Below are 26,327 nucleotides of genomic sequence, written 5' to 3' on the forward strand. Positions count from 1 at the left end.
CACCCACCTAAACCATGCCAGAAGGATACTCCCATACCCATGTAAGCCTGACCAACCATTACAATAGAGTCCTCTACCATTGGACCAACTGTGAGTTCTACATTCAGCTTGAAGCAAATTAAAATTAATTCATCCATCCATCCATTCTCTCTTCCAACTCACCCATTCCTTCATACTCATATTCAACAACAACTTTACTCCCATTGTTTTTGAAAATGCTTATTATTAAATTACGTCCATTCATCAATACATTGAGTCAATATACATTCATTTGTTTTCCTTACCTATGCAGGTTGGGACTGTGTCATTCCACTGTGCCAAGGCATTGGGCACTGTCTGACATCGGATTGCTTTTGATCCTTGGAGGAGATAACCAGGACTGCACTCAAAACGTACTAAAGAGCCTGCAGAGAACTCTGAACCAATCCTCCTTCCATACCTAGGCTCTGGAACAGAGCTGCATTGTGTATCACTGGTGCGTGGCACGGCTATGAAGAGAATAAAAATATTTAGTTACTAATGAAAAAAATGCCATTACAAAACCTACTTAAAAACTGTTATATCAAACACACAGCTGTATCTAAAATGCCATCCATTAAATATATTTTTAGTTATTACTTGATTGATAATATATGGTACAATGATCTTATGATGTAGTGCCTGATTTAAAGTTTGGCAGCGGATGCTCTGTCGCAATGGTTTTTGAGTCTAACATCAAGTAGTTTTGTTTTAGCATTATGTTTTATTACTATGCTGAAGCTGATAGGATATGAGAGGCCAGTACCCTAAAGTGCACTTTGGCCCTCAGGGCACTCTATCCATGAGTAAGAGTGAGGTATATTGTTGAATACATTTTATATATATTTTTAATATACTATGCACTGTTAATTCAAAAGGTAATGGTTACTGTTGTTGTTGTTGTAACTGCTTAGAATGCTGTTGATTGGCCACACAGAGGGACCCTGCGCCCTAGATGTATTGGTTTCTGGAAGCTCACGGCACAGGTTATCTCTGCCACAATATAGAAAGGTGCTCCTCCGTCGATAGTAGCTCTGAAGTAATGCATTTTCTTTCTTTTCCTTTAAACAGTTTTTATAATGTAATACTTTATTTTACATCTGCTCTTCTGTTGGTTGGCTGCAGTAGTTTTATATCTACAGAAATTGAATACAATATGTATTCATTACAAATGTTATCTGGATTGTCAAATATTCAGCTAATAATTCTATTAATCAAACAAGTTTAAGAGTTGTTTTTGTAACATGTGACTATTTCTCTGCCATGGCAAGTCCCACGCCCAGCTGCCAAAAGAGGAGGGTTATGCTTGGGGCTAGCTACATCACCATGCAGCGGCGGTTGGCACAGGGAAGAGCCGAGTGGGGGGAAGTTGACAGATGACGGGACAGGTAAAATATATATTAATTAAACAAAATACTTACCTTGCGCTTGCAGTATAATATTCAAGTTTCGATTTAGACTGTTTGGTTAACCAACAGCCTCATATTCATTTTGAGGCAAAGTGTGTATAAAAACAATTGTGAATTATTTATTTGTTCTTAGATACAATGTTAGTATTGTAGGTGTCAAAAATTATGCAAGGAGTGAACAATAATTTCAGTGAAAATGATGGCCTCCTATAAAGCATTAATGCTGGACAAAGGCGGGTTGTTAATTATTAGCGCAATGCCACTGGAATTTGTTTTGAGAAGCAAAGTAAAAGGCCTTATTTGCATACTAAGTGGTCAGAAGAAGATAATGAATTGAAGTCAGCCTTTGCAGTTCATTAAACAGAATTAAAAGTACAAAAATAGCATCTACAAAAAAATCCATTGTTAAGTTGTTGCTGCTTGAATCACAAAGGACTATTGAACAACTGAAAATGACATACCACCAGCCAACAGACTATTAAATAAATCAACCCACATCAAGCTAGCTGATGACAATGTCTAGTCAGACAAAGCTGCGGCAGAATTGCCTCTCCAGCATGCAGTCTGATTCAGTACTGTTATTGTGTCTTCCCGGCATACTCAAAAAATTGATATTTTGCATCAAACCCGATTAAATAGCAGCATTCTCTTTTGCATACTGTGGCGGAAGCTAAACAGTCAAGTAGTGTTCTTCATCTGTCACAAAATTCTTTAATTTGGTGCAGAGTGAAACGGTACTTATGATGCAGGCAATTTTTGATAATGAAATATCCTTTACTCATTCACACAGTGAGGAGTCTTATCAGATGTTGAATTATTGGACTTAAACATATGTATGCTTATATGCAAAGACATAGAACTATATGTTTCATTACAAACATGCTAAGTATAAAGTTGACATACATTTACATGGCCTTGCTTTTTGGTGTACAGCCATGCAAATGCACAATACAGCGACTTTGGGTGATTGTGCAAGTTTGGTTTAGTGCCTTTACAAATGTGATAGTTATTAATTGATGCCCATGTAGTGTTTAGGTGACCAGTTTATAATGGAAGGTGTTTTGGTTTCTTTTAACAAAAGAAGGTATTCCATGCAAGTGTCTTGCAATGCTAGATGTGGCATTATCAGTATGTGTCACGTTAGTACATATCAGAGTAGGATTAATAGATTTTGTGAATGAAAAGTAATGTGTGATTGTTAGATCTGACCCTTTTGACAGGTTTATCGCTAAACTTTTTTTTCTTTGGCCTCCTATTTTGCTGACCCATGTTTTTGTTGGTTATAGGATTCTGGGCACTATATGCTCGCTGTAAAAATTGTGATATGGTTGGTTATCCCTGATTGGCATATAATTGCGCAGTGTGTGCCAGGGCCCATAAATCAAATGCTACTAGTGGGCTTGCAGCACTGGTTGTGCCACCCACATGAGTAGCCCTGTAAATGTATCTCAGACTTACTACTGTAGTATCTGCGCATGCAGTTGTGAACTACCATGTTGTCCTGGCAAGTGCACCCATTTGCCAGGCCCAAAGCTTCCATTTCCTTACATGTAAGGCGCCATATGGTAGGGTAAAGGTACCCTCATGGGCAGTGTGCAGTGTATGTGAATAGTAGGACATGTATGTGTGACATGTCCTGATAGTGAAATACTGTGTAATTCATTTTTCACAGTTGAAAGGTTATCTGTCCCATAGGCTTATAATTGGTTTGCACTGTTCCATGTTTACCTGTGTAACTTTCCCTAGGGACAAAATAGTAAAATCATGTTTGGACTCTCTAAACTCAGAATTTGTTAACGCGCCTTATGGTAAAGGCGGTTTTTAAATCCTGTGTTTGAAAATCCCACAAAGTGAGTATTTTCTTACTTCAGCATTCTGTGTGCCTCTGGCTGTTTGTGAATTTAGCGTCTGGTGTGTAGGTGACAGGGGCTGAGATGTGCATTCAGTCTAGACAGTCCCTAAGGAGGGTTGAGGTGTGATCTGCCTTGCCTGGGTGATTCAGTACTGGGCTGAATAGACCTTGTCTGCATTTAGAGTGGTGGGAGGAGAGTTACTTACACCTGAATAGGCTGGGTCTCTTTTGCACAATGCTGTCTCCAACCCCTGTGGTCATGCTGCACCAGTGAATTCAGAACTGGTTTGAACTGGGTTCAGAGACCCTTGCTAGAGAGACATCAAATACATTTTGGGGTATAATTATGTGACCTGAAACCCCAGTAAATTAGACTACTTTGTACCAAGGAGAAGAACTGGACAAGCTGGAGGAGGAGTACTGCCTATTTGCTGTGTGATGTCTGGTGTTGGCCTGCAATAGCTGATTCTGCAAGGAAAGGACAAGGACTTTGCTGTGTGATGTGTCCCCCTGCTTTAGAGGAGTCTACAAGGGCCTGTTTGTCCTTTCCTCCTGTTGTGAAAGGCTCAGGGACATCAAAGTCTTCCAGGCACTGTACTTTGCTGATGGAGGATTTCCTTGCTATTTACTTTACTGGAACGCCCTGCCCTTACTGGAAGTTCCATTGTGCTTAACTGAGGGGCTTTTTCAAGCTGACAAAGCTCCTGTGCGCTAGACTGAAGGGAGCACACTGTTCTGTGGTTGCTCCTTTGGAGCATGTGGTGAGCGAGGTATTCTTCGTTTCTCCCCCTCCAAAAGTAGAAGCAGGTGAGGGGTGCTTTTGTTGGATCCAAATCCCGGCACGTGGAGAGTGCTGGTGTAAGGGCACTTTGTTTGTGGAGGGGCAGGAGGGGAGAGTTTGGTGAGGAAGTGCTCTCACCCCCCTCCCAACTGGCAGCTGGTGCATGTGTTTTTCCTCTTCATGCTTCCTTCCAGCGGGGAGCTCCCCTGTGTTTTTCATCTGTGTTAAGCAATCGCGGTCATGCCCTCCAGCTGGGCAAGCGCCGCTGAGCAGCCCAGCTAGAAAAAAAAGCTGATGTCAGCGCAGCCCGGCTGCGCCATGCCAGATGAGACAAAGAAGTCGTCGGATTCTTGCCAGAGCAACCCCAGCATTGTTCCTGCCTCGTTGCAGCAGCAACCCAGAAGTCGCCGGTGAAGTCTGCATGCCACATTGTTGGATGAGTCCAGCACGGGCACTTCCTGGAGGAAGCCGCTCACAGGACTGTGCTGGAAGGAGACCGCACCGGAGGTGAGCAAGGGGGGCTGAGCGGGCATGGGCAGCTGACATTGGAGGGTGCCCCCCCGAGGAAGGTTAGTCTACTCGCCCCCGTGCTGTGACACCAGCCTTGTGGCATTACAGTTGCCGAAGTGAGCCCCCATGGATGGCAGCTGCACTCCCTAACATGACCCTATGCGGAAGGCCGAGCGAGGTCTCCCGCCCTCTCCACCAATAGGGGGCTAATTGTTTTTGCCTTGTTTTGGCCCTTTCCCCTGTGCCACAGCTTGGGGGCATTTCTTTTGTAAAATCAACCCCCCTTTGTCATCAGCAGCTGCACCGCACGTTAGCGGGCAGCTACACTTCAGATAGGTTAAGCATGTGGGGTGGCAAGTAAGGTCTCTTCGCCAATGGGGGCATCTGTGTTTTGGAGAATTACCTCTATTGCCCCTAAAAGGAGTGCAGGCTGTCCAGCACTCCTCATTCCCTGATGTGGGGGAGTAACATCCTATATTGTACCTGCAGTGACAAGATAACGAGTGTCACTATCAGGAACTGCTGATTATGCACAGTAATGTTGTTTTGATGATCTAGGTGTTTTACATGCCTATTTATGACATGGGCTACGTATATGTCTTTATTGTATTGCCCTACCTGAAGTGTTATGACAAGTGCCTAGTGGCCCAGTGATACATGTAGCTGTGGTCTTATGTGTTTTTATATGCCTTCTTTGTGACAAGCTGCTAGTGGCGCAATAATTTGTGATATGTGGTTTATGTGCATTTATATGACATGCGCCTTGTGGCACAGCGATTTAGGTTATGTGGTCTAGATGTGTTTTACATGCTACTCAGTTATTTATGTTCTAATGTGCTTTGTGTATGTGTATAGTAAATAATAAAAAGGCTATTTTTATATAACCTTGTGTGCAGTCTCTTTTGCAGTGTGCCTAGTGTGTCACGGGTGAGTGTGTGTGCATTGTGCAAACACTTTACACATTGACTTTGGGATAGGCCTGACTGCTCTGCCAAGCTACCAAGGGGGTGAGCAGGGGTTATCTTCAGCGTGTAACTCCCTTGTCCTGACTAGAATGGTGAGTTCTGCCTGGCTTAGGTGCATTCCCTAGCCAACTAGAAACCCCCTTTACAACAGTGATTTTCTAAATTTTAAAAACATTTTCGATTAATTGTATTATAGATATCACTTTGGTAAACATTTTTGGCCAAAAAGTGTGACGTACATTGCAAAAGAGAACCTCAAACCTCTGATAATTACGTTTTTTATGATTCCGCATACCAGATTACTGTTATCTAGCACAATACCAAAACATGCATTAGCCTCACAGTAAGAGGTTTCGTAATTCCATAAATTGGACCAGATTTGGTACCAATACAACTATTTCCACAAAATATGTGTGTTCTCGTGACTATAAAAATTGTGAAATTCAGCGTGGCAAAGACTAATCGACAGCTGAATTTTTAGAATAATCAGAAATTAATCTCTGACTGAACACTATCAAAATGCCAATGAGTCACTGATAAGGGGCTTAAGTGACATTCCAGCTAACTTTTTACACACACATAATGAAGTTGGAATCGTTTCTCAAAAAGACTCGAAAATAGGGATAACACACGCAAGTGAGCTGGGTATGTATTATTGCAAACGCTAAATCTCATTCAGTTAAAAAAAAAAACAGTCTCTTAAATGAAGTTTGGAAAATACCAGGTCTCAAAATGAGAAACTATTATCCTAATATATTGCAGCAATACATTTGCAGGTGAAGACGTGAGTCTATTATGTTCATATGCACGGCAGATATTAGCTGTAGAGATCTCACTAAGTATTGTGCTGATCACAAGGTCTAATCACTTTAAAGTGACGAAGAACTTATATCACACCTGGAAAAACATTTTTAGATTGAAATCACAGCCGTGCAGTGATAGCAGTGTGTGCAGCTGTTTGCATGTAATAAAAATCACTTATTGGGCATTTTCATTGCTGCAAGACTAGCATTTTTTTCTGTGTCCTTACATGTGAAGGAAGGACTGTGAGGATGAAGATGGCAGGGTGGTTCATATTTATGTTAATGTTTCCTAAAATATTTCACATTTTCTTTTTGCCGAAAAGAGTCCCCCTGCTGTGCTGTTGCCAGACCTCGAAATTTATGATTAGTTCCTTAGAATGTTTCACTGTATGATTTACTTTATCAAAAACTTCACGAATGCCATCATGATGAATGTGCCATAACTAAGCTCTCTCAGAGCAGTTGCATTCATCTGGAATTCACTGCCAGTTAATCGGAAATGGACAAAAGACCTCCTTCCAATTCTGCGAAGAACTAAAGATGGATCTGGTCAGAATTTATCCAGGCTAGGAAAGAAGGCCACAATTAAAAACGCAAAAGCTCGGATATCGCTTTAGATATGTTTCAAGCAGGATTCTTGAATTTCGAAGCTATGAATTGTGTTAATATGGAGTAACTACAAAGCAGAATTTCACACACGACACAACCACTTGTACAAGCCAAGTAGGGCATCTTAAGGAATCTGGGGAACTGGGCCAAACATAGGATGAGGGCCCCTGTTAGGAGCAGCTTTGAATTTTTGATCCAATTTCAGCGTTTTCATGCCCTCTTTGGCCAGGTCATTGGCACTCCACAGGCAGACTGGTCCAACATCTAAATGTGTTTCCCCTCATATTCCGGGATAGTAAAAGTGTTTTTCAATATTGTAATACAGCACCCGCTCACTAATATTGCAAATAATCTTCGACCTGTAACGTTCATCGCCTGAAGTCCCGCCCCCGCGTTCACGTCGGATGGCATGAGCGCATAGATAAGTAAAGGTGGGCGGAGCTGCGCTAGGCAGTCCGAGCGTAACTGGGACACACTGGGGCAGATTTACAAGCCCCTTGCCTTGCGCCACTGTTGCGTCACTTTCTCAATGTTAAAAGTGACGCAAAAGTGGCGTAAATCTGCCCCTGTGTGTGTGTCTCGTTATTACCACGCCCGCAGCGCCCTGCAGAGCACGAGGGTATCGGGTGGGCAGAGGCGCAACTAGAGCCAAATTTGGGGGGGGGGCTGAGCAAAAATTTCGGGGGGGGCTGAACAAAAATTTCGGGGGGGACAGAACTTTAAGCAATAGGCAGAGTGGAGCTGCAGGGGCTCTCAGAAGGGGTGAAACAACAGCGAGGCCTCATTAACATGCAAATGGTCTTTTAAAGACCTGTGAAGTGCTCGGGTGCGGCTGCTTTTTTGCACGGGAAGCTGTCTCATCCCGGGCTGCCACACACGAGGGGGGGGGGAGGGGGCTGAAGCCCTGTGAGTCCAATGGGTGTTGCGCGCCTGCGGGTGGGCAGCCTCCCACCCCCCCATGTAACACGACCCACAGCCATTTCTCATATGCGAGGTCCTGTTTTTTCATCAAAAAGTAATCTTTATTTATGAATGCTGCATGAAACAAACAAAACAACATTTCCCCGCCAAATGTCTGTAATAGACACCCACACATTATCCATAGTAAAGAAAATTAAGTCAAAGAAAATGATATCTATGTCTAAGAATAATTCCTGGTGACCAGGGCAGGACTGTGTCTATTAGGAGAGCCGAATGAATCAGGGAGCCCCTGACCGGCTGGGCCCCTGCGCGAGGGTCCACTTTGCACATGCCTCAAAACGCCTCCGAAGCAAAGTCCTTACTTGAATAGAAAGATGAGTTAGTTATGATTATTGTAAAAGATGGTTGGGGGGAAACAATTCAACTGCAGAGCAAACACTGAAACGGGTTCGTCATAACTGATTAAATTCTGATGATTTAAGTGAATGTTTTTTATCGTAGATCTAAAATATTTCAGGTTTTATCCTTTCGGATACTCATAACCGAATGCAATTAGATGTCTTTTTAATGATCCGCGTGATAATCTGGTTATTTGCACACACATTTGAATAAATAACTGATCTGGAACTAAATATTGCAATGTCTCATTTAAAAGCATGATGAATTGTGAATAATATGCGATTCTGATTAGCCGTTTTATCACAATTCGTCAAAACCCACTCTAAAATATATAATAGTTTTCTCTTGATGCCCTAACTTTCATCTGGAAGTTTGGGTAAGGTTTGCCAGCCAGTCCGGAATGAACCAGTTAGCACTCTGCCATACACAATAATGTTTCTGAAAAGGTGACATGGCGATTTTGTTCAAATCTAAAGATTTAAATGTCACATATCGTCACTTTTAGATTGGAACGTGAACCGCGCATGCGCGAATGTATATTCATCTTCAACCCAGTCTTGGTAAGTGAGGAGGCAGGATAAGGGTGAAGTTCTCTGAATGCACCGGAGAGAATTTCTATTTCCTATTGTAATTATTCACCTTCCTTTAGTAAATGCTTCACACTGCTGTGAAACAAAATTGAAATCAGTCCAGTGGAAAAGTGAACAGGGAATAAGGTCGACCTGGAATAGAGGGTGATAAATAAAATGATTGACTTTGCAGGCCAGATTGGTGTGTTCATTCAGAGTGGATGCCATTCTCAAAGGCATTTATAAAACCGGCAGAGTAGCAATGTGTTCAGATACTTCACTGGAAAAGAGAAAACCCCACATTGGAGACGGATATATATTAAATGTAATTAAATGCCACCAAACGCATAGGAGCTCTTGCAATGTGTACTCGGTGCAGGTGCTAATGTATCTATCATTTTCAATGAGCACAAAAGAACTGCAATCTGAATTGTAACAAGGTTTTCCTGAGCTAAGTAACTGGGCTTTCTTGACTCATTTTGTGCTGCTGAAGGCAGCATTTTCTATTTTTCGAAATCAATTTCTTTCTGTCTGTAAAGATAAAATGGAATTCTGAATTCACCTCTTAGCAGAGGGCGGCGCGCGGTGCCACAGGACATAGCTGGGACTCCTTTTTGCCATGTAATCCTTTTCCACAGATCCCGCAGTGCTACAGCGCTTCTGAACAGCTGCGGGCAGAACTGAGCCCGCTCACTGACATGAAGATCGCTACTGTGCCGATCTTTCCAAACAAAACAAGGCATCTGCACCTCCTCAACCCCTTCGAAACACAATTCTTTTCTGTGTGGCTATAAGCCAATTGAATTGCTGTTATTCGGCCTGTTAGTTTGGTCGAAAAAAGGCTTAATTCTGTGGTGCCTATGAGAAATTGGAGACTGAGACTAGCTCAATCAGAATGTCTTTTTAGAAAGCTCTTAAAAACCTGGATTTTTTCCATCAATGATAGTGTCGTGTTTTCTCTGCTATCATGCTAATCCCCTCTATCTGTCTCTCTATTGCTTTTGTTACGGCTATGTCCTTTGTTTCGGTCTGACAGCGCCAAGATGCTCCTTGGAGTGGACGTAGCGCTCTATAAATAAACTCATTCATTCATTCATTCACATGTTGAACGAACACTCCCACTACTGCTGTTTTTTTAACCCAAGGAAGAGCTGCACTCAAATTTTAAGTGGTAGGCAGGATAAAACATCTATATAGTTTCCGATCACAGAAGAAGAGTCAAATCGAGACCTTCAGCTCAGCGTTGAGGCCACAGCTGTATTAAGCAGCAGACACATCAACTTTTGGCCCATTGTATGTGCCAATTCCCTGATGCATGATTAACATGACCAATCAATCCCATCTGGAAAAGCACACTTCTTTTCCTATAAGGTGTGTGCTTTACGCGAGCACCTACACTGAATGAGATATTAAAAGGTGATTGTTGTGAAATATTCTTATCAGAGCATCTGTGTGATCCAATAATATTGCACCAAGGACTACACTGGTACTGCGCCTCTGAAGATATTTCAGGATAGATAGAGTTTGAGTGAGTCATTGAGTGATCTATTTACCAGTACTGTAATAATGAGGAAATAGTGCAGCGAATAACATGAGTTGTTCTGTGAGTACTATGGCTATAAGGCAGGCTTTACAGTGCACGTTAAGTTCATCCACTTCAATAATGAGAAAACAATGCACATCTATATACTCAAGTATGCTGAAAGTTGTGACATCTATATACTCAAGTGTGTTGTCAATATTTTTAAAATTAAAGATAATCTTGCGTGAAATTTATATTGGTTCAATATTTCAATTTTTGAGCTTGGCATGAAGTGATTAATGTTTGAGAATTATACATTTTTAGTAGTATTTTTAATATTTGAGACACAAATGGTACCATGGTGTAACATCTTTTTTTTTTTTTTTTTTGAAAATTTTATTGAACAATAAATCAATTACAAGCATGGGCCTACAACCACCAGGGCCGGCCGCTAGATTCAGACAGGATCATACAGATGTTAAGGCAGTAGTCGACTCCCGGGGCCCAGCCCCGTACATGGCTCCGGATAGTCCTAGGGAAGCAGGATACATAGGTTTAACATAAATAACAAATAAAAACAAAAGGCGAGGCGTAAGGGCAAAAGATGTGGGTCAGGCTACATCCGGGGGACTCTACTTCAGACCTTCAAATAGCTATCAGGAGAAAGGAGTACTGATAGGTCGGGGGGGGGGTCACGGGAGAGGAACGTCTATATTCGGTTATTCCAAAAGTCGCAAGGAACCATCAAGGGTCAGGGGGACAAAGCAATATCGGTGTCCACTAGGGGGGGAATACAGATACCCCCACGATTCGCGTTCCATTGCCCCCAGATTCTACCCCATGCCCCCGGTTTACCACGAGCCACATACACAGTCTTCTCCCTGAACATGCACCAGTCCATGTTCTCCTTCCATACGGACACGGTGGGAGGCCGCTGGGAACCCCAAAGCTGCGCTATATCTCTCTTGGCAATCATGTTCCCCAGGGCCGCCCACCGAGTCTGAGCCTCGTTATAATCATTGGGCTCCCACACATTCAGGACACAGCGACGCACCTCCGGCAGCAGCACAACCCCGGTGACTTGTCCCATGACCACGTGAACCCGGCGCCAGTATTCCGCCACCTCGCGACACTCCCAAAGGATATGGAGAAAGGTGGCTCTGAGTCCACATCCCCGCTTACAGAGCCCGTCTTCAGAAAATCCCATCGAGACCAAACGGGGACCCGTCACATACACCCGGTGGAGAATCTTGAGTTGGACCAGGCGGAGACGGGCTGGAATGGCCACTTCCTTGGGGGACGACAGTGCGGACTGCCAGTCCTCGTCGTCCAGTTCCACCCCATCCCCCGTCCACGCCTCCCGGAGGCGCACCAAGAGGTCAGCCCGATTATTGATAAGTTTTTTATAAATTAATGAGATAGTACTGTCGGGGACATGACCATCGAGTATGCGGTCCTCGAGGGGCGAAGAAGCCGGGATCTTGGTCCCCTCCCCAAAAACAGAGAGCAGGGCATGCCGAATCTGGGCGTAGCGGAAGAACTCCCTTTCCGTAAGTTCGTATTCGCTCTGGAGCGCCGCGAATGTTTTACCGCACCCTTAATCCATAAGTCTCCCACTCTACTAATACCAATCGTGTCCCAACGTTCAAACCCCTTCGTTGTCCAGAGGCTTCCCAGGCGGTCGGAGGCAAACAGAGGAGTGGCACATGTTAATCGCTCACTCCAGCCCAAGGCTACATTGGCCGCCTTCCAGATCCGTACCGCAATCTTAGTAGGGCCCGTAAGGGTCCGTCCAGCCGAGCTGGAGTAAAGTGCCCTGTTATAGTTTCCGCCGGGAAGCAGGAATTTATCCATCTCATACGCCGGATTCAAGCCAGGCGCATACGTGGCATGGTTAATGGCCGATAGCTGTGAGGCCCAATAATACCTGCGAATGTCGGGAAGCGCGATGCCCCCGTCGTACCAGGGGAGAGTAAGCTTTGCCAGAGCGATACGCGCCCGTCCGTCCCACACCAGTCTTCTCTGCAGGCTCTCCACCTCCCGAAAGTAGGACACAGGAATAACATCGAAGGAGTTCTGAAGTGCATAGAGAAATCTGGGAAGGGACATCATTTTAAACAGTGCTGCCCGACCCAGCGGGGACAAGGGCAGCTTACACCACCGAGCCGTGTCCTCCCTCAGACGCCGAAGTGGAAGCAGGAGATTCTGCTCATAGCGAGCCACCGGGTCCATCGAGACGTATATTCCCAAGTATTTAAAGCCGGACAGAGATAATTGGATCGGAAGCCGAGGCGGCAAGAGAGGAGGGTCACCGGAGATAGGATAGACACAGGATTTAGACCAGTTGCTCGTTAGACCCGAATTTCTCCCAAAGGAAGTCAGAACATCAAAGAGAACATTAAGCGACTGCCGCGGCGAGGTGAGATACAGGAGAATATCGTCCGCATACAACGAGACCCGATCCTCGAAGCCCGGGGTCCACCGGATCCCTCTGATCGAGGGCTCCCAGCGGAGCCAAGCGGCGAGCGGCTCCAAGGCAAGAGCAAAGAGCAGAGGGGACAACGGGCACCCCTGCCTCGTACCCCTACCGAGAGCGAAGGGCCGAGAGACCCGCCCATTAACTACCACCTGAGCCATGGGTCCCGTGTAAAGAAGCTTCACCCAGCCAAGAAATCCCTCCCCAAAGCCGAATTTGGTCAAGACAGCCCAGAGGAATGGCCACTCGATGGTATCAAAGGCCATCGTGGCGTCTAAAGAAACCAGCACGGCTGGTTCGGAGAGGTACTCCGCCCTGGCGAGGGCGCCGTGAAGACGCCGCAAGTTAAGAGCGGTGTTACGGTGAGGGATGAAGCCGCATTGATCAGGATGAATCAAATCGCAGATGACGCTCAACAAACGATTGGCAAGGACTTTAGCCAGGATTTTAGGCTCTGCATTTAGCAGTGAAATAGGCCTGTAGGAGGCACAGCGATCTCGTGGCTTACCGTCCTTGGGGATCACGACTATCGTAGCCAGACGCTGGTCGTCAGGAAGGGAGCCTGCCTCAAGGGACTCCTGAAACATACGACGGAGGAAGGGCGCGAGTTTATCCGGGCGCAACTTATATAATTCAATAGGCAGCCCGTTGGGACCCATCGTCTTGCCCGAACGAAGGGACCGAATCGCAGTTGCAATTTCATCTACAGACAAGGGGGCGTCCAGCTGCTCACGGTCTTCGGCGGACAGGCCGGGCAAAGCAATATCCCTAAGCAGAAGGCAAGAGTCTTCTTCATCCCTATCAGTCACCGGGGAGTACACGGCCCGGAGGTGGTCAGCGAAACATTCCACAATCTCACCAGGCTCAGTCACACACACTCCATCCGAGACACACAGCACCGGGACCACACGATTCACTCTCTCCTTCTTATCCAGCCACGCAATCAACTTTCCCGCCTTGTCCCCGGCATCATACAATCGACCCTGCTGCTCCCTATACATCGTTTTGGCAGCGTCAGTGACAAGAGACCTGTATTCAAACTGTTTCAGGCTGAGGGCATGGAGCCCGTCCGGAGTGACACCCGTCTCCAAGGCCGACTCCAGCCCCGAAATGTCAGTCTCCAACTTCACCACTGCCTCACTCTTGAGCTTCTTAGCCACCACTATCTGGGAGAGGGCGTGTCCGCGGATTACGGTTTTAAAGGCTTCCCACAAGGACATTGCGGACGACACCGACCCCTCGTTTTCAAGGAAGTATTGGTCCATAGCCTTAACCAGGCTGTCGCGAGTCATAGGGTCTCGCAGGTACCACGGGTTAATGGGAGCAATCCGCCCTGCAGACCGCGACTCGGTGTCAAAGAGCAGCCACAGCGGGGAATGATCGGAAATACCCCGCGCCAGGTGCCTAACCTCTCGAATCCGACCAGTCTGTGCCGCGGGCATAAGGAAATAGTCTAACCTAGAAAGACTCCCATGCGCCCCAGAGTGAAAGGTGTACTGACATTGGGTCGGATGCATTAATCTCCAACTATCCACCAGGCCGAAGGTCTCCAGCAGGCCACCAAGCCATGCCTGGGCAGCGGGGAGGGCCCTGGGTGGGTGACGATCCAGGTCACCCGAAACCACCGAATTAAAGTCCCCGCCCATATGCAAAAGACCTTCCGGAAGTTCAAGCAGCATTCGACCCAAGTCCGCGAAGGTGGAGTTCTGGAGGCCCGGGGGGACGTAAACTGAGACCAGGGAAAGGGGCTGCCCCTCCCACCTCCCAGTCAGACACACATAGCGCCCTCTGTCATCCGAGATTACCCTAGTGATATCCAACGGAAGTGAGGATCGCAGGAGAATGCCCGCCCCCCTGGAACCAGTTGTGAAACCAGAATGGGCCACGAGGCGGTATCCCCCCCTGTTCATTGCATGACAAACATTGCCAACCAGATGCGTCTCCTGGATAAACACCACATCAGGAGTCAGACGACGCAAATACTGCAGTACTACCCCCCGTTTGATACGATCCCCCAACCCATTGACGTTCCATGACATCAGTCTCAACCCGTCCCCCCCATCCCCTCCAATAGATCAAAGGCCCCCCAGTCAGTAGCACAGTTCCCGAATCTGGATACAAATCAATACCTCGCTCTGCGAACAAAAAACACACAGCAAAACAACCCCTCCCTCCCCCCAACCCCCCCCCCAAATCCAACTCCCCCCACCCTGCACCCCTGCGGGCCAGAAAACCCCCCCAACTTGCAGTGTGCCTGTCGCCCTACTAACCCCATTCTACGAAAAGACCCCGGAGGAGGAAAGGGACCCGTCCCCGCCCGCCCCCCACACAGGTCCTAGTGAGACAAAATGAACAAAAGAAGTAAAACCCAGCTGAACAATGCAAAATGGCAAAATCAAGGACCAAAAGTCACTCCAAAGGGGACCCATCACCTTCGGCGCCTCCAGAGGGCCCGGGACGGTCACCTCTGTCCGGCAGCGAGTCCAGCCAGTCACTCACGGCCACAGGAGAGTCAAAAAAGGCAGTCCGATCCTCGTGTTCCACTCGGAGTTTTGCAGGGTAGAGCATAGAGTACTTTAGGCCCAGTTCACGGAGACGGCGCTTCACCCCCTGGAATCCCATCCGCTGTTTCTGGACAAGTTGGGTAAAGTCCGGATAAAAGTTAATGGATGAGTTCTCATGACGAACCGGGCCGTGGACCCGTGAGGCCTGCAGAATCGCATCTCGGTCTCTATAGTGGAACAGTTTGGCCACGACAGGCCTCGGGGGGGCCCCCGGCCGTGGCCGACCGCCCGGAACTCGATGGGCCCGCTCCACGGCAAAGAACTTACTTAGGCCTGCAGGGGCCAACTGTTGGAGGATGAGGTCCTCGACCAGGAGGTCAACCGGGCGGCTGTCGGAGGACTCCGGTACGCCTATGACACGGATGTTGTTGCGTCGGGCCCGTCCCTCGAAGTCCTCCAGCCGCCGGGCCATCTGATCGTTGACCGCCTTAATGTCACCAAGCGCGGCCTGCAGGTCCGACACATCCGTACCAAGGGTGGAGGTCCGCACATCGAGAGCCTGAACCCTCTCGTTAGTTTTGGAGAGATCTGCCCGAATTAGGGTGACATCGATTGCCACCGTGTCGATTTTACGGGCCAGGTCCTCGTATTGCGTGGCGATGGTTTCCCTGATGCCATCAATGGCGCCCATGATGTCCTGCAGGGAAAGCTCCGGAGAGACGGTCGTGCCACCACCGACGGCATCCGGGGGGGGGGGCGGTCGCTCCAGGGGACCCTCTGCCCTGAGTGTAGCGGTCCATGTTGTTGGCCTGGACCGGTCCCCCGCGGAGGGAGGCCTTAGTCTTACGCCCCTCGGGGCCCCCCTTGCCCCCCATGTGGTCACGGACACCGAAGGGGACCGCCGATCAAGAGTCGTAGGGGCACCGGCACCGCAGACCAGCGCCTCACCAGAGACCACAATATAGCGGTGCGGGGGGACCCAAGGCAATGGGCACACTAGTGGCAGGTGGAGACAAGGCCTCGCGCAGAGGCCAAGGAAACACCCCGCCACATCAAGTGCATTCGCAGGCCAGCCCCCTGAAGTCCGAAAGTGAAACCGAAAGTGGTAAAGCGGCCACTGGCACCGCACTGCAGCCGCTGTTGTTCAATTACGACACGGCTCCACGGTTCACCTTCGCCCCGGGCACCTCCGTCGGGTGGGTCCCAAAAGTTCGAACAACGACAACTCAGGATTCCCAGGTCCGATTCGAGTTCTGAAAAGAGATACGTGCTCAGCCGGTCTTCATCTGCCAGATTCCATAAACCACATCAGGATATTCTCAGGATATATTCCGAGGAGCAGCAAGGGTCCGGGGAGCCCTGTGCTCACGCGACCATCTTGGATGCGCGCTAGGCTCCTCCTCCGGTGTAACATCTTTTAATATATTTGAGCACATGAAGACTTGTTTGATAAAAAGGGTCCAATGCCCTCTACAACAGTAGATCATACAGCAGCGGCGGTCGGCACAGGTAAGGGCAGTGTGTCGGGCAGGGAGCAGCAGGGGGGAAGCAGTCAGACAACCGAATAGGTACTATTTATTTACTTAATTATACCTATTCCGTCATCTGTCAACTTCCCCCCCACCCTGCCCTGCCGTTTTTACCTGTGTCAGCCGCCACTTTCCTATGGGTTTTCAAAATGTACAGCACTTTCTGAGTACCATAAATTCACAGTGCTTCCCTGTGGTCTCCTTACTCATGCAGATGTTTTTAAATAGGCCGCATGCACAAGGATGGAGGTGATTTTCTCAGTGTATGGCCCAATAAACTTTTGACACTTTGGAATGTCCTTACCCTGCAGCAGCAACCAAGCTTTTGCTTTTACAGACGAGGAAGGCACCCATTTTCATTATATTCCTTCCAAGAGAGGAGCCAGAAAAATTAACTATTCTCTAAAAACCAGTGAGTATGTTGGTGAGGCAAGCCAACCTGGCAGTCGTTTGGGAGATTGCTCCCCTTGAGTAAACCCTGACATGTTTAACTTCCTCTCTTTTTTCTCTTTATCCTTTCATATTTGTGTCCTTCCTTCTCTACATCTTTCTTACTGTCTTGTCCATCTTGCTTTCCTTACGCTTACTGTTTTTTCATCCATCTTTCTATAATTCCCTTTAATGTATCTCTCTATTCATCTTAATTTTTCCAACCTTTTATCACTCTATCCTCTCTTGTCTTTTTTCTTTCTCCTTTTTCTTATCCATCACCCATCCTTTCTTCTCTGCATCAATCCCTCCAGCCTCCTCTCTGTCCACCCTTACTTTGTATTCTCATGCTTTTGGCTGTGGTTCTGCTGGGGACACTAACCTCCACTCACATGTTTTCCAACCTTTGAATGATAACTGAGTGTAAGAAATTGGGTTATTGGTTGAGGGGGGAGAAAACCCCACTCAGAGAACAATCACAGTCCCTGACGAGGTGAACCACAAAGTCATAAATGAACCTTTGCTTAACAGTCTGGTAGCTTGGCACAAAGCAGTCAGGCTTAACTAAGAGGTAATAAGTAAAGTATTAAAGCAGCAAACAAACAATAATAAAGTTGAAAACAACACAAGAAAAGTTCCAAACTAATTTAGAAAAATAGTGTACATTTCAATAAATAAAATCCAATCAAAAACCAAAGTTTGATTCATAAGATCCATCACCATACTGATGGGCATTTCTGAGCTGAAGTGGTGGGAGGAGCTGTCACCTGCACCTGAATAGGGCTGTGCATGGCACATCGCAATGCTGTTTCCACCCCCCCCCCCGGAGTGTGTCTGGAGCCCAGACCAAGCAGGACAAGAACGCGTGCACTACAGAGATAATCCTTTTGAGAATGCCTACTTCAAAGGCCAAAAGGGATATACGTATTGGACCTACAAACCCAGACTTTTAGAACACTTCTGTGTCAAGAAGAACCTCTGCCAAGGAGAAGAGCTGAAGAGCTGTAAGGAGTAGTGCTGCCCCTTTGCTGTGTGCTGCTTTGCTGGGTTTGCCCGGAGTTGCTGCTTCTGAAGTAACTATTTGTTTTTCATGTTATATTGACAGGCAAACAGGCAAGGTTAATTATTAGGGGGCTAGAAACTTAGTGCATCCCCTACAGAAGGATGCATTTATTTCAGCACGGATTATCTACTGATCTCTAAGACTTAATACTTCAGATACCTCGATCTATAATGAAATATCTCTGTAAGAACAAACATGCTTCCCTGCAAAAGAACACTCATCTTAGAAACCCTTTGCTTAAAAATACACAGTGTTCAGTTCCTTTCCTGACAATGCCCTGATGATATTGAACAACAAAGATTGAGGGCCTGATTTTGATCTTGTCGGACGGGTTACTCCGTCACAGCAGTGATAGATATCCCATCTGCCAAAATAGGGGAACATACAAGATAGAGGGCCTGATTTAGATCTTGGCAGACTGGTTACTCAAAGTTGACGGATATCCCATCGACCGAAGTATAAATCCCATTATATCTGATGGGATTATATTTCAGCAGAAGGAATATCCATCATCATTGTGACAGAGTAACCCGTCCGCCGAGATCTAAATCAGGCCCTCAATATTGTATGACTTCCTAATTGTGCATGCTTCTGCTAAAATGTATCTTAGCTTCTAATCAAGTCGGACAAGAATGAGTGTTGTAACTGTTTTTTTTTCAGAAATATCATTACAGGGTAGGTTTAGGTCGCTTAATATCACACATTCATTTGATGATAACTAATTTACAAGATAAAGTGTAAGAATGCAAGGTATACATTGTGAACGATGTGGATTCTTTATCAGTAATAGGTCCTCAACCATCAGTCTGATAGGAACAAAGTACTCTATTGTAGCACTCTTCTCTCACAAGGTAGCAATGAAGAGCAGGTCGATGCCTAGTTCAGAGAGCTGGTGTAGGGTAGTATTGTAGTCTGCAGGTACTGTTGAATGTACTACGTCTTTTGCATAGATGTACGAGGTTTGGTTTCCCACCCACGGGTGACACAGGTGAACTTAGTTAAATGCAAAACGGCGAATGTGAAAGATAGGTTACTGTAGCTCTGCCTGACCTCCCCAATATATTGTTGAAGTAGAGTTATTGCTTTGGGTAATATGCCACCACCCTTACACGCTTTCAGGAAGGGCAAAATTATAAGAGATTATGTAGTTAAATCTCTACTCCCCACACCTCGCGCAGCAAACCAAAACACACTTTGGGGAATTCCGCCGATTAGAGGTCACCATAAATGTGGATCATGTAAGGCCTGTACACTGACAAAAGAGATAACGGAATTTTCACATAACAATCAGACATTTCAACTCAACGTACATAGTAACTGTAATACCACGGGAGTTATCTATGCCATTGTCTGCCCATGTGGCTTTATGTACGTGGGCCAGACAATCCAGAAAGTTAAATGTCGCATCCTGCAACATTGCAGCCGCATATGCTGCAAGACACAAGGTGCCCCCCTCGTGGAGCATTTCTCTGCTTTTGAACACCCTGCAGATAGCCTGAGATGGTGGGTAATTGAGAAGGTCACACCCAACCCAAGAGGTGGTGATTTCAATAATATACTCAGCAAACGAGAATGCAGATGGATACACTCCCTGGACACGATCGCCAGGGGTCTGAATGAATTTGAGGAAATCAGTAAGCAGATCTCGATTATGAATATTGGATGAATCCACCCTTGTGGAACACATACATAATGGGTCATGTAGTCACCGGGGCCTTAGTAGGTCAAATATGATTTATTGAGTCACAGTAAATCAGGAGAAATACCAGTCCTGCTATTAATTAACTCCACCTTACTATGCCTCTTAATAAGTTAGTCATGACCAACACCCAATGTTTTATGATCTTCAATCCTTGTTAACCATTGCTATGGTAGCTTACCCTGTAACGCTGTTTACCACGCGCAATTGATAATTTTCTGTTGTACATATTGTCTAACTATGATGCTTAACCACCATATACCACACCCAACCAGTTTTGTTTACCACGCGTAATTGATAATTTCTGTTGTACACATTGTTTAACCATTATCCCTGTACAACACTGTTCTACGCACTTAGATGATGTTTACCTAATGGCTAATATGTTTTATTAATTCCTTGTTGTTTTGTTAATATATGTAAAATTGTAATTAGGTTTGACTGTCTTAATCAATGCTTGTTCCATACTATCTACAGAAGTACAAGGGACACCTCTCGTTTTTGAAGTATATATATCGGAGGTCTAATGGGGATACAATTACTAACTCGAATTAAAAGTTTTCCGCAATCTTAAAAAAGACCTTGACTCCTTATGAACGCATGATAGGAGGACTCGCAACCGGCAGTCCGGTTTGAGTCTTTTAACTCCTTCCCCTTTTTCACGCCCCGGTACCGTAGCCCTTACGTCGACGCCTCTTTCAAATAGACGTCCTCGCGGTGCGCGGTGATTAGTAGACAAACACAACGCGTTACGGATGGTTGCCGGATCTTAACGGCTAAGGTAATTTTAGCTTGTGTGGAAGATCGTCTGCCTCTTGTTAAGAGTACCTGGGCACACTCGCCTTCTAACCACACTCTTTTTTATACATCCCCGTCCTTAGCCCGGGATTGACTCCAATCGTGGTGAAAAAAAGAAAAAAGTTTTGGAACGCAAGTGGGTGGCATCACGCGACTGAGGTAATCCTCCTTCACTCTCATGCGTGCATTTTACAAATTACAAGATTGGCTCTGTTAATTGATAGCCGGTTCTTCATATTTACAGCCCCCACCAGTACTACTGTGTGGCACCTTACTAACGGAGGACAGCCATATGTGGTACACCACTGGATTTCCATTAAAGGGATTCGCTTCACGCATCGCAGCGGGTAAGCCCTCCCTACCCCTTCACAGGCCTTCTTACGGGGTTTTTAATCATAGTCCCATGCAACACATGTTTACTTTACTCTTATTAATTTTAGGCAATCTACTAGGCCCAACCCTTCCAGGTTGTTCCCCAGTCCTGAAGAAGATCCGCAAGGCCAAGGTTCAAACCACCACTAGGCCACCAAGACGGATCGAAACGTCGACGCCCCATACATACATACCTGGGATACGCCTATCTGCCCACGTGCTCTATTAGAATTGGCTTCTAATGAATGTATAATCGCTTGATTTATCTATCGCATAAACTGATACACGTGACCAGGTTTTTGCACTTGGATGGTGAATGACAACCAGTCCATTGCTTAACTTATTTAAGTTTTTCTTATGTCACAACCTCTGAAATAATTCCCTCTTTCCTTTTCACTCTCTTTACTCAAGCACCCTTACTATTTGCACGTTCCCCTTGGAACAACCTTGACACAATTGTTAATGGAAATTTAAAAAAATTTTACAAAAAAAGAATAAAATGCTTTACTAACTGTGGATATCGTTTTGTTGCATGGTTGACCGTATGAGCAATACTGTATTGGATACTATGAGCTACCAAAATAGATTATATGTAGCTCAGAATATGTGAATGATATCACTAAGTTAGGAACTACCACCTATCTTGATTTATGGTCCAGGACCATTGTTTTTCGTATTCCCTGCAAAAGAACACTCATCTTAGAAACCCTTTGCTTAAAAATACACAGTGTTCAGTTCCTTTCCTGACAATGCCCTGATGATATTGAACAACAAAGATTGAGGGCCTGATTTTGATCTTGTCGGATGGGTTACTCCGTCACAGCAGTGATAGATATCCCATCTGCCAAAATAGGGGAACATACAAGATAGAGGGCCTGATTTAGATCTTGGCAGACTGGTTACTCAAAGTTGACGGATATCCCATCGACCGAAGTATAAATCCCATTATATCTGATGGGATTATATTTCAGCAGAAGGAATATCCATCATCATTGTGACAGAGTAACCCGTCCGCCGAGATCTAAATCAGGCCCTCAATATTGTATGACTTCCTAATTGTGCATGCTTCTGCTAAAATGTATCTTAGCTTCTAATCAAGTCGGACAAGAATGAGTGTTGTAACTGTTTTTTTTTCAGAAATATCATTACAGGGAAGGTTTAGGTCGCTTAATATCACACATTCATTTGATGATAACTAATTTACAAGATAAAGTGTAAGAATGCAAGGTATACATTGTGAACGATGTGGATTCTTTATCAGTAATAGGTCCTCAACCATCAGTCTGATAGGAACAAAGTACTCTATTGTAGCACTCTTCTCTCACAAGGTAGCAATGAAGAGCAGGTCGATGCCTAGTTCAGAGAGCTGGTGTAGGGTAGTATTGTAGTCTGCAGGTACTGTTGAATGTACTACGTCTTTTGCATAGATGTACGAGGTTTGGTTTCCCACCCACGGGTGACACAGGTGAACTTAGTTAAATGCAAAACGGCGAATGTGAAAGATAGGTTACTGTAGCTCCGCCTGACCTCCCCAATATATTGTTGAAGTAGAGTTATTGCTGTGATGTTACAAACGATCCCAGCAATGGGTTCAGAGGCACTGTGGTAACAGGAACAAACATATTTTGTTATTCACAATATCACGCACACATACTTCATTAAGAAGAACAGACACTCACTAAAAACATACATTAAAGGGTGAACTAGTTTCTCAGCACAACTATCATAACTTCACAGTATACAAGCAAAATCAAGAAGGCATGTTGTGAACAGTGAGAATAAAATAAACATTTCTACCAAGATTAACATGGCATCTGAAACCTAACATCCCTAAAATATACTTTGATGGGCTACAGTAAGAGCATAGAAAGTAGAACAACTTGCATACTGTGTTGGACCTGGTCCTTTTTTGTAGGATTATCCCCAATACTTTTGCCTTCCTCTGCCTGTTTGTCTGACATTTGTGTTGGCTTTATGGCTCCTGGCACTTTACCATTGCTAATCAGTGATGGTGACCTCTCCTCCAAACATGGTATGAATGGTTTACATCTGTTTGGCATATTTGATTTACTAGTAAGTCCCTTGTAAAGTAGTATCTCATATACCCAGGGTGTGTGAATTAACTATTAGTAGGCCTGCAGCACTGCTTGTGCAACCAACAGACATCGTCTTTCAAACCTGCCTCAGGCCAGTCACTGCAGAGCCTGCATGCACAGTTTACTGCTACTTTAACTTGGCATTAAAACAGTTTCCCAAGCCTATAACTCCCTTCTTATTACACATAGGTCACCCCTATGTTCTGCCCTAAGTAGTCATATGGGCAGGTTGCTGTGTTAGTAAAAGATAGAACATGTGCTTTTAGGTTTGGCATGTCCTGGTTGTGATAAACAGCCTATTGTGTTTCTCACTGCTGTTAGGCATACTCCTCTTATAGGTTTGCATTGGGAATTCCTGCATATATACTTAAGTGGTCATTTCTGATCAGAAAGGAGTGGTGTTGCCATGTTTGGTATGTTTAGAATGGTATTTAAAATCCTGCTTACTGGTGTATTTGGATTTTACAATACTATTTTAGAAATGGCACTTTTAGAAATTGGGCATTCTCTACACTTATGAATCTTGTGCTTTGCAACCTGACTCTAATACAAGTCTAGGACTGGGTGACAGGTACACTTGGTGCATACTTTCCAGACAGCCGCAACACAGGAAGGGCTGGCTGTGACATGGGATACATCTTCATTCATCTGCATACTAATAGTCTTCCTGGGCTGGGAGAGGACATTCACAGTTTACATTTATATAGGTTGTGTCCTGCCCTGACACAAAGAGATGATTTACCCCCTACTGACGCCTGGGGCCAGGACTGGGTTGAAAAGACTGATGCATGCTTCTAAGGGTTCTGTTTGAAGTCAACCCTTCATCAAAGACATTTTTGAGTATAAGTACTGGGGCTCTGACCCCATGTTTTTAGACAGTGCGTAGACTTGTAACCAGATGCTGCTGGCTCTGCATGCTGCCCATTGCCAGAGGACTGCTGTGCTGCCAGGAGCAACCGCCAGTAGGACTATTTGCTTTGTCGTGCTGGCCTGTTTCCTGTTGGGCTGCTGGAGAGACTGTCATCCTGCATTTTGACTCTTGTGCTGGCGTGCCTGTCTGCTCCTTCCTTTGTGCCCCAGTGTAAGTGTGTGCACTCTCTAGAAGACGTTACCAGTCAGCACGTGTCAATAGCTCTGTTCCCTGCAAGGAGAAGTTCCTGTGGAGTGCTTAACCCTGGAGAGAGAGCAATGCATGGTGTGTGCTTTGCTCCCTGGAGAGAGAGCAGTGTGTAGTGGGCGCGTCGCTCTGTGCAAACCTAACAGTGTGGGTGTACACTGAGCACCCTTTACACTGGCACTGGCATGTCCCAGGTCCCGTTTCATGCCACCCAGTCTGTGTGCAGCTTTCCTCCCCAATTCTTTGCTGCAACCACAGGAAAGCCTTGGAAGAGGCTGCACCATTGCCCCACAAGCAACCCTGGGGGTGGAGCCACCACTAATGTCAGCAACGACCCCTTCTGAGGAGGGGCTGCATCAGTACGGGCGGATGCTGCCACGGGGGATAGTTGAGTCCCATGCATCCTGCCCGTGCTGACTGGAGAGGTTTATCAACACTTCCGCTTCCAGCAGGAGGGGCCCAGAGAGATGGGCTCTTGCTGACTCAAAAGGTACTGCCCCCCCCTTGCAGGTGCACTGCATGCTCACAGGCAGCTGAGTTTGTGCGTTGGCATTCTGATTGCTGGGGACCGAACAAGGTCTCCAGCGTATGACGATAAGCCTGCCTGCTCGGCAACAAGCTACCAGAGGGTGGGCTAGGTTATCTTTGGTGTGTAACTTACTTGCCCTGACTTGAGTTGTGGATTCTGCCTTGCTTAGATGCCTACCATAGCCAACCAGAAACCCCGTTTCCACATTGGTGATCAGCGGTGAGGATAGGACTTGCATTTGCGTGATACTACAGTAACTCATTGTTGCACTACAACTCTGCACTTGGACTATTACATATTTTTTCTCCTGTTTTCGGATTGGTCATTTAAATTGTTTACTCTTGCTTCAGTGCTCATGCCTGGGAATATTGTTGTAACGCCTGTGTTTTTGTACCTTGCCAAAATAGAATCAACCTTTGATCCTGATAACAAGTTGTTTTACAGTTTTAAGAAGTTAAAGGGGTTCTGCAGGGAAGCCAAGACCTGTTCTGTAACAGAAACCCAACACTGAGCCACTAAACTGGCTCCCTACCCGACCAACACTGCTTGGGTGGCAGCAATCATATCTTCTGCTGCCTGACCAAGACACTTCTGCTTCATCTCTCCTGCTCCTGTGGGAGAACACCAATGAACAGCGCCAGCCATGGGGATCCCCTGACCTCAGAAGCCACTCCACTTTGTCAGCCTGGAAATTTAGAGCACAGTGGTAGTCATATTTTTTTAATGAATTGGATTTGTTTCTCTTGGCACAATTCCCTGGGAACAGGAGGTTCTTGAGATATCTAGGAAATCTGGAAAGAAGCTCCCTGTGGAGCAGCGCTCCATGTTTAAAACACGTTGTATCCTGTTCAAAGCCTTACATAGGACTGGCCCAAAGTATATATCCTCAAAAATCCATAGGTACACCCCTCAGCGCACCTTAAGATACATGCACATGAATCTATTGGTGGTTCTGGGCTTTAGACATAAACGAACAGGAGGGTCACACTTCTCAATTCTAGGACCCACATTTTGGAATGCTCTGCCACCCCCACTGAGACTAGAGTCAGACCTCCTTCGCTTCAGGAAGATGCTGAAGACCTGGCTCTTCATCCAAGCTTATAGCTAGACCTGGACCTTATGATTAGTGACCTCAATGAAAAATACCAGCACCAAGAAACCTGTTGGTGAACGTGCGCTCTGTAAGTTCTGTATAACATAACATAACATAACATAACATTTATGTCCTCAGCTTGGAACTTAATATTGTTTGAGTCCCCAGGGAGATGAAAGTTTAAACAGCAGACATCGGACGATACCATTTATGCATGCATTGCATCCCGGTGGGTTCCTAAGTTACCAGATTTCTCCATGTGTT

General features: G+C 45.8%; 1 protein-coding gene across 1 annotated transcript in view; it reads right to left on the minus strand.

Moving 5' to 3' along the window:
• The window catches only part of CSMD1 (CUB and Sushi multiple domains 1), a 2,626,220-nt gene that overhangs the window by 1,219,060 nt on the left and 1,380,833 nt on the right, over positions 1-26,327 (minus strand). Inside the window, exon 28 of the mRNA XM_085610820.1 lies at positions 285-488. Coding sequence (XP_085466946.1) covers positions 285-488 — 204 coding nt within the window. The remainder of the gene's footprint in view (positions 1-284; positions 489-26,327) is intronic.

Source organism: Triturus cristatus, chromosome 6 (assembly GCF_964204655.1).
Source record: "Triturus cristatus chromosome 6, aTriCri1.1, whole genome shotgun sequence".
Lineage (NCBI taxonomy): Eukaryota > Metazoa > Chordata > Amphibia > Caudata > Salamandridae > Triturus > Triturus cristatus.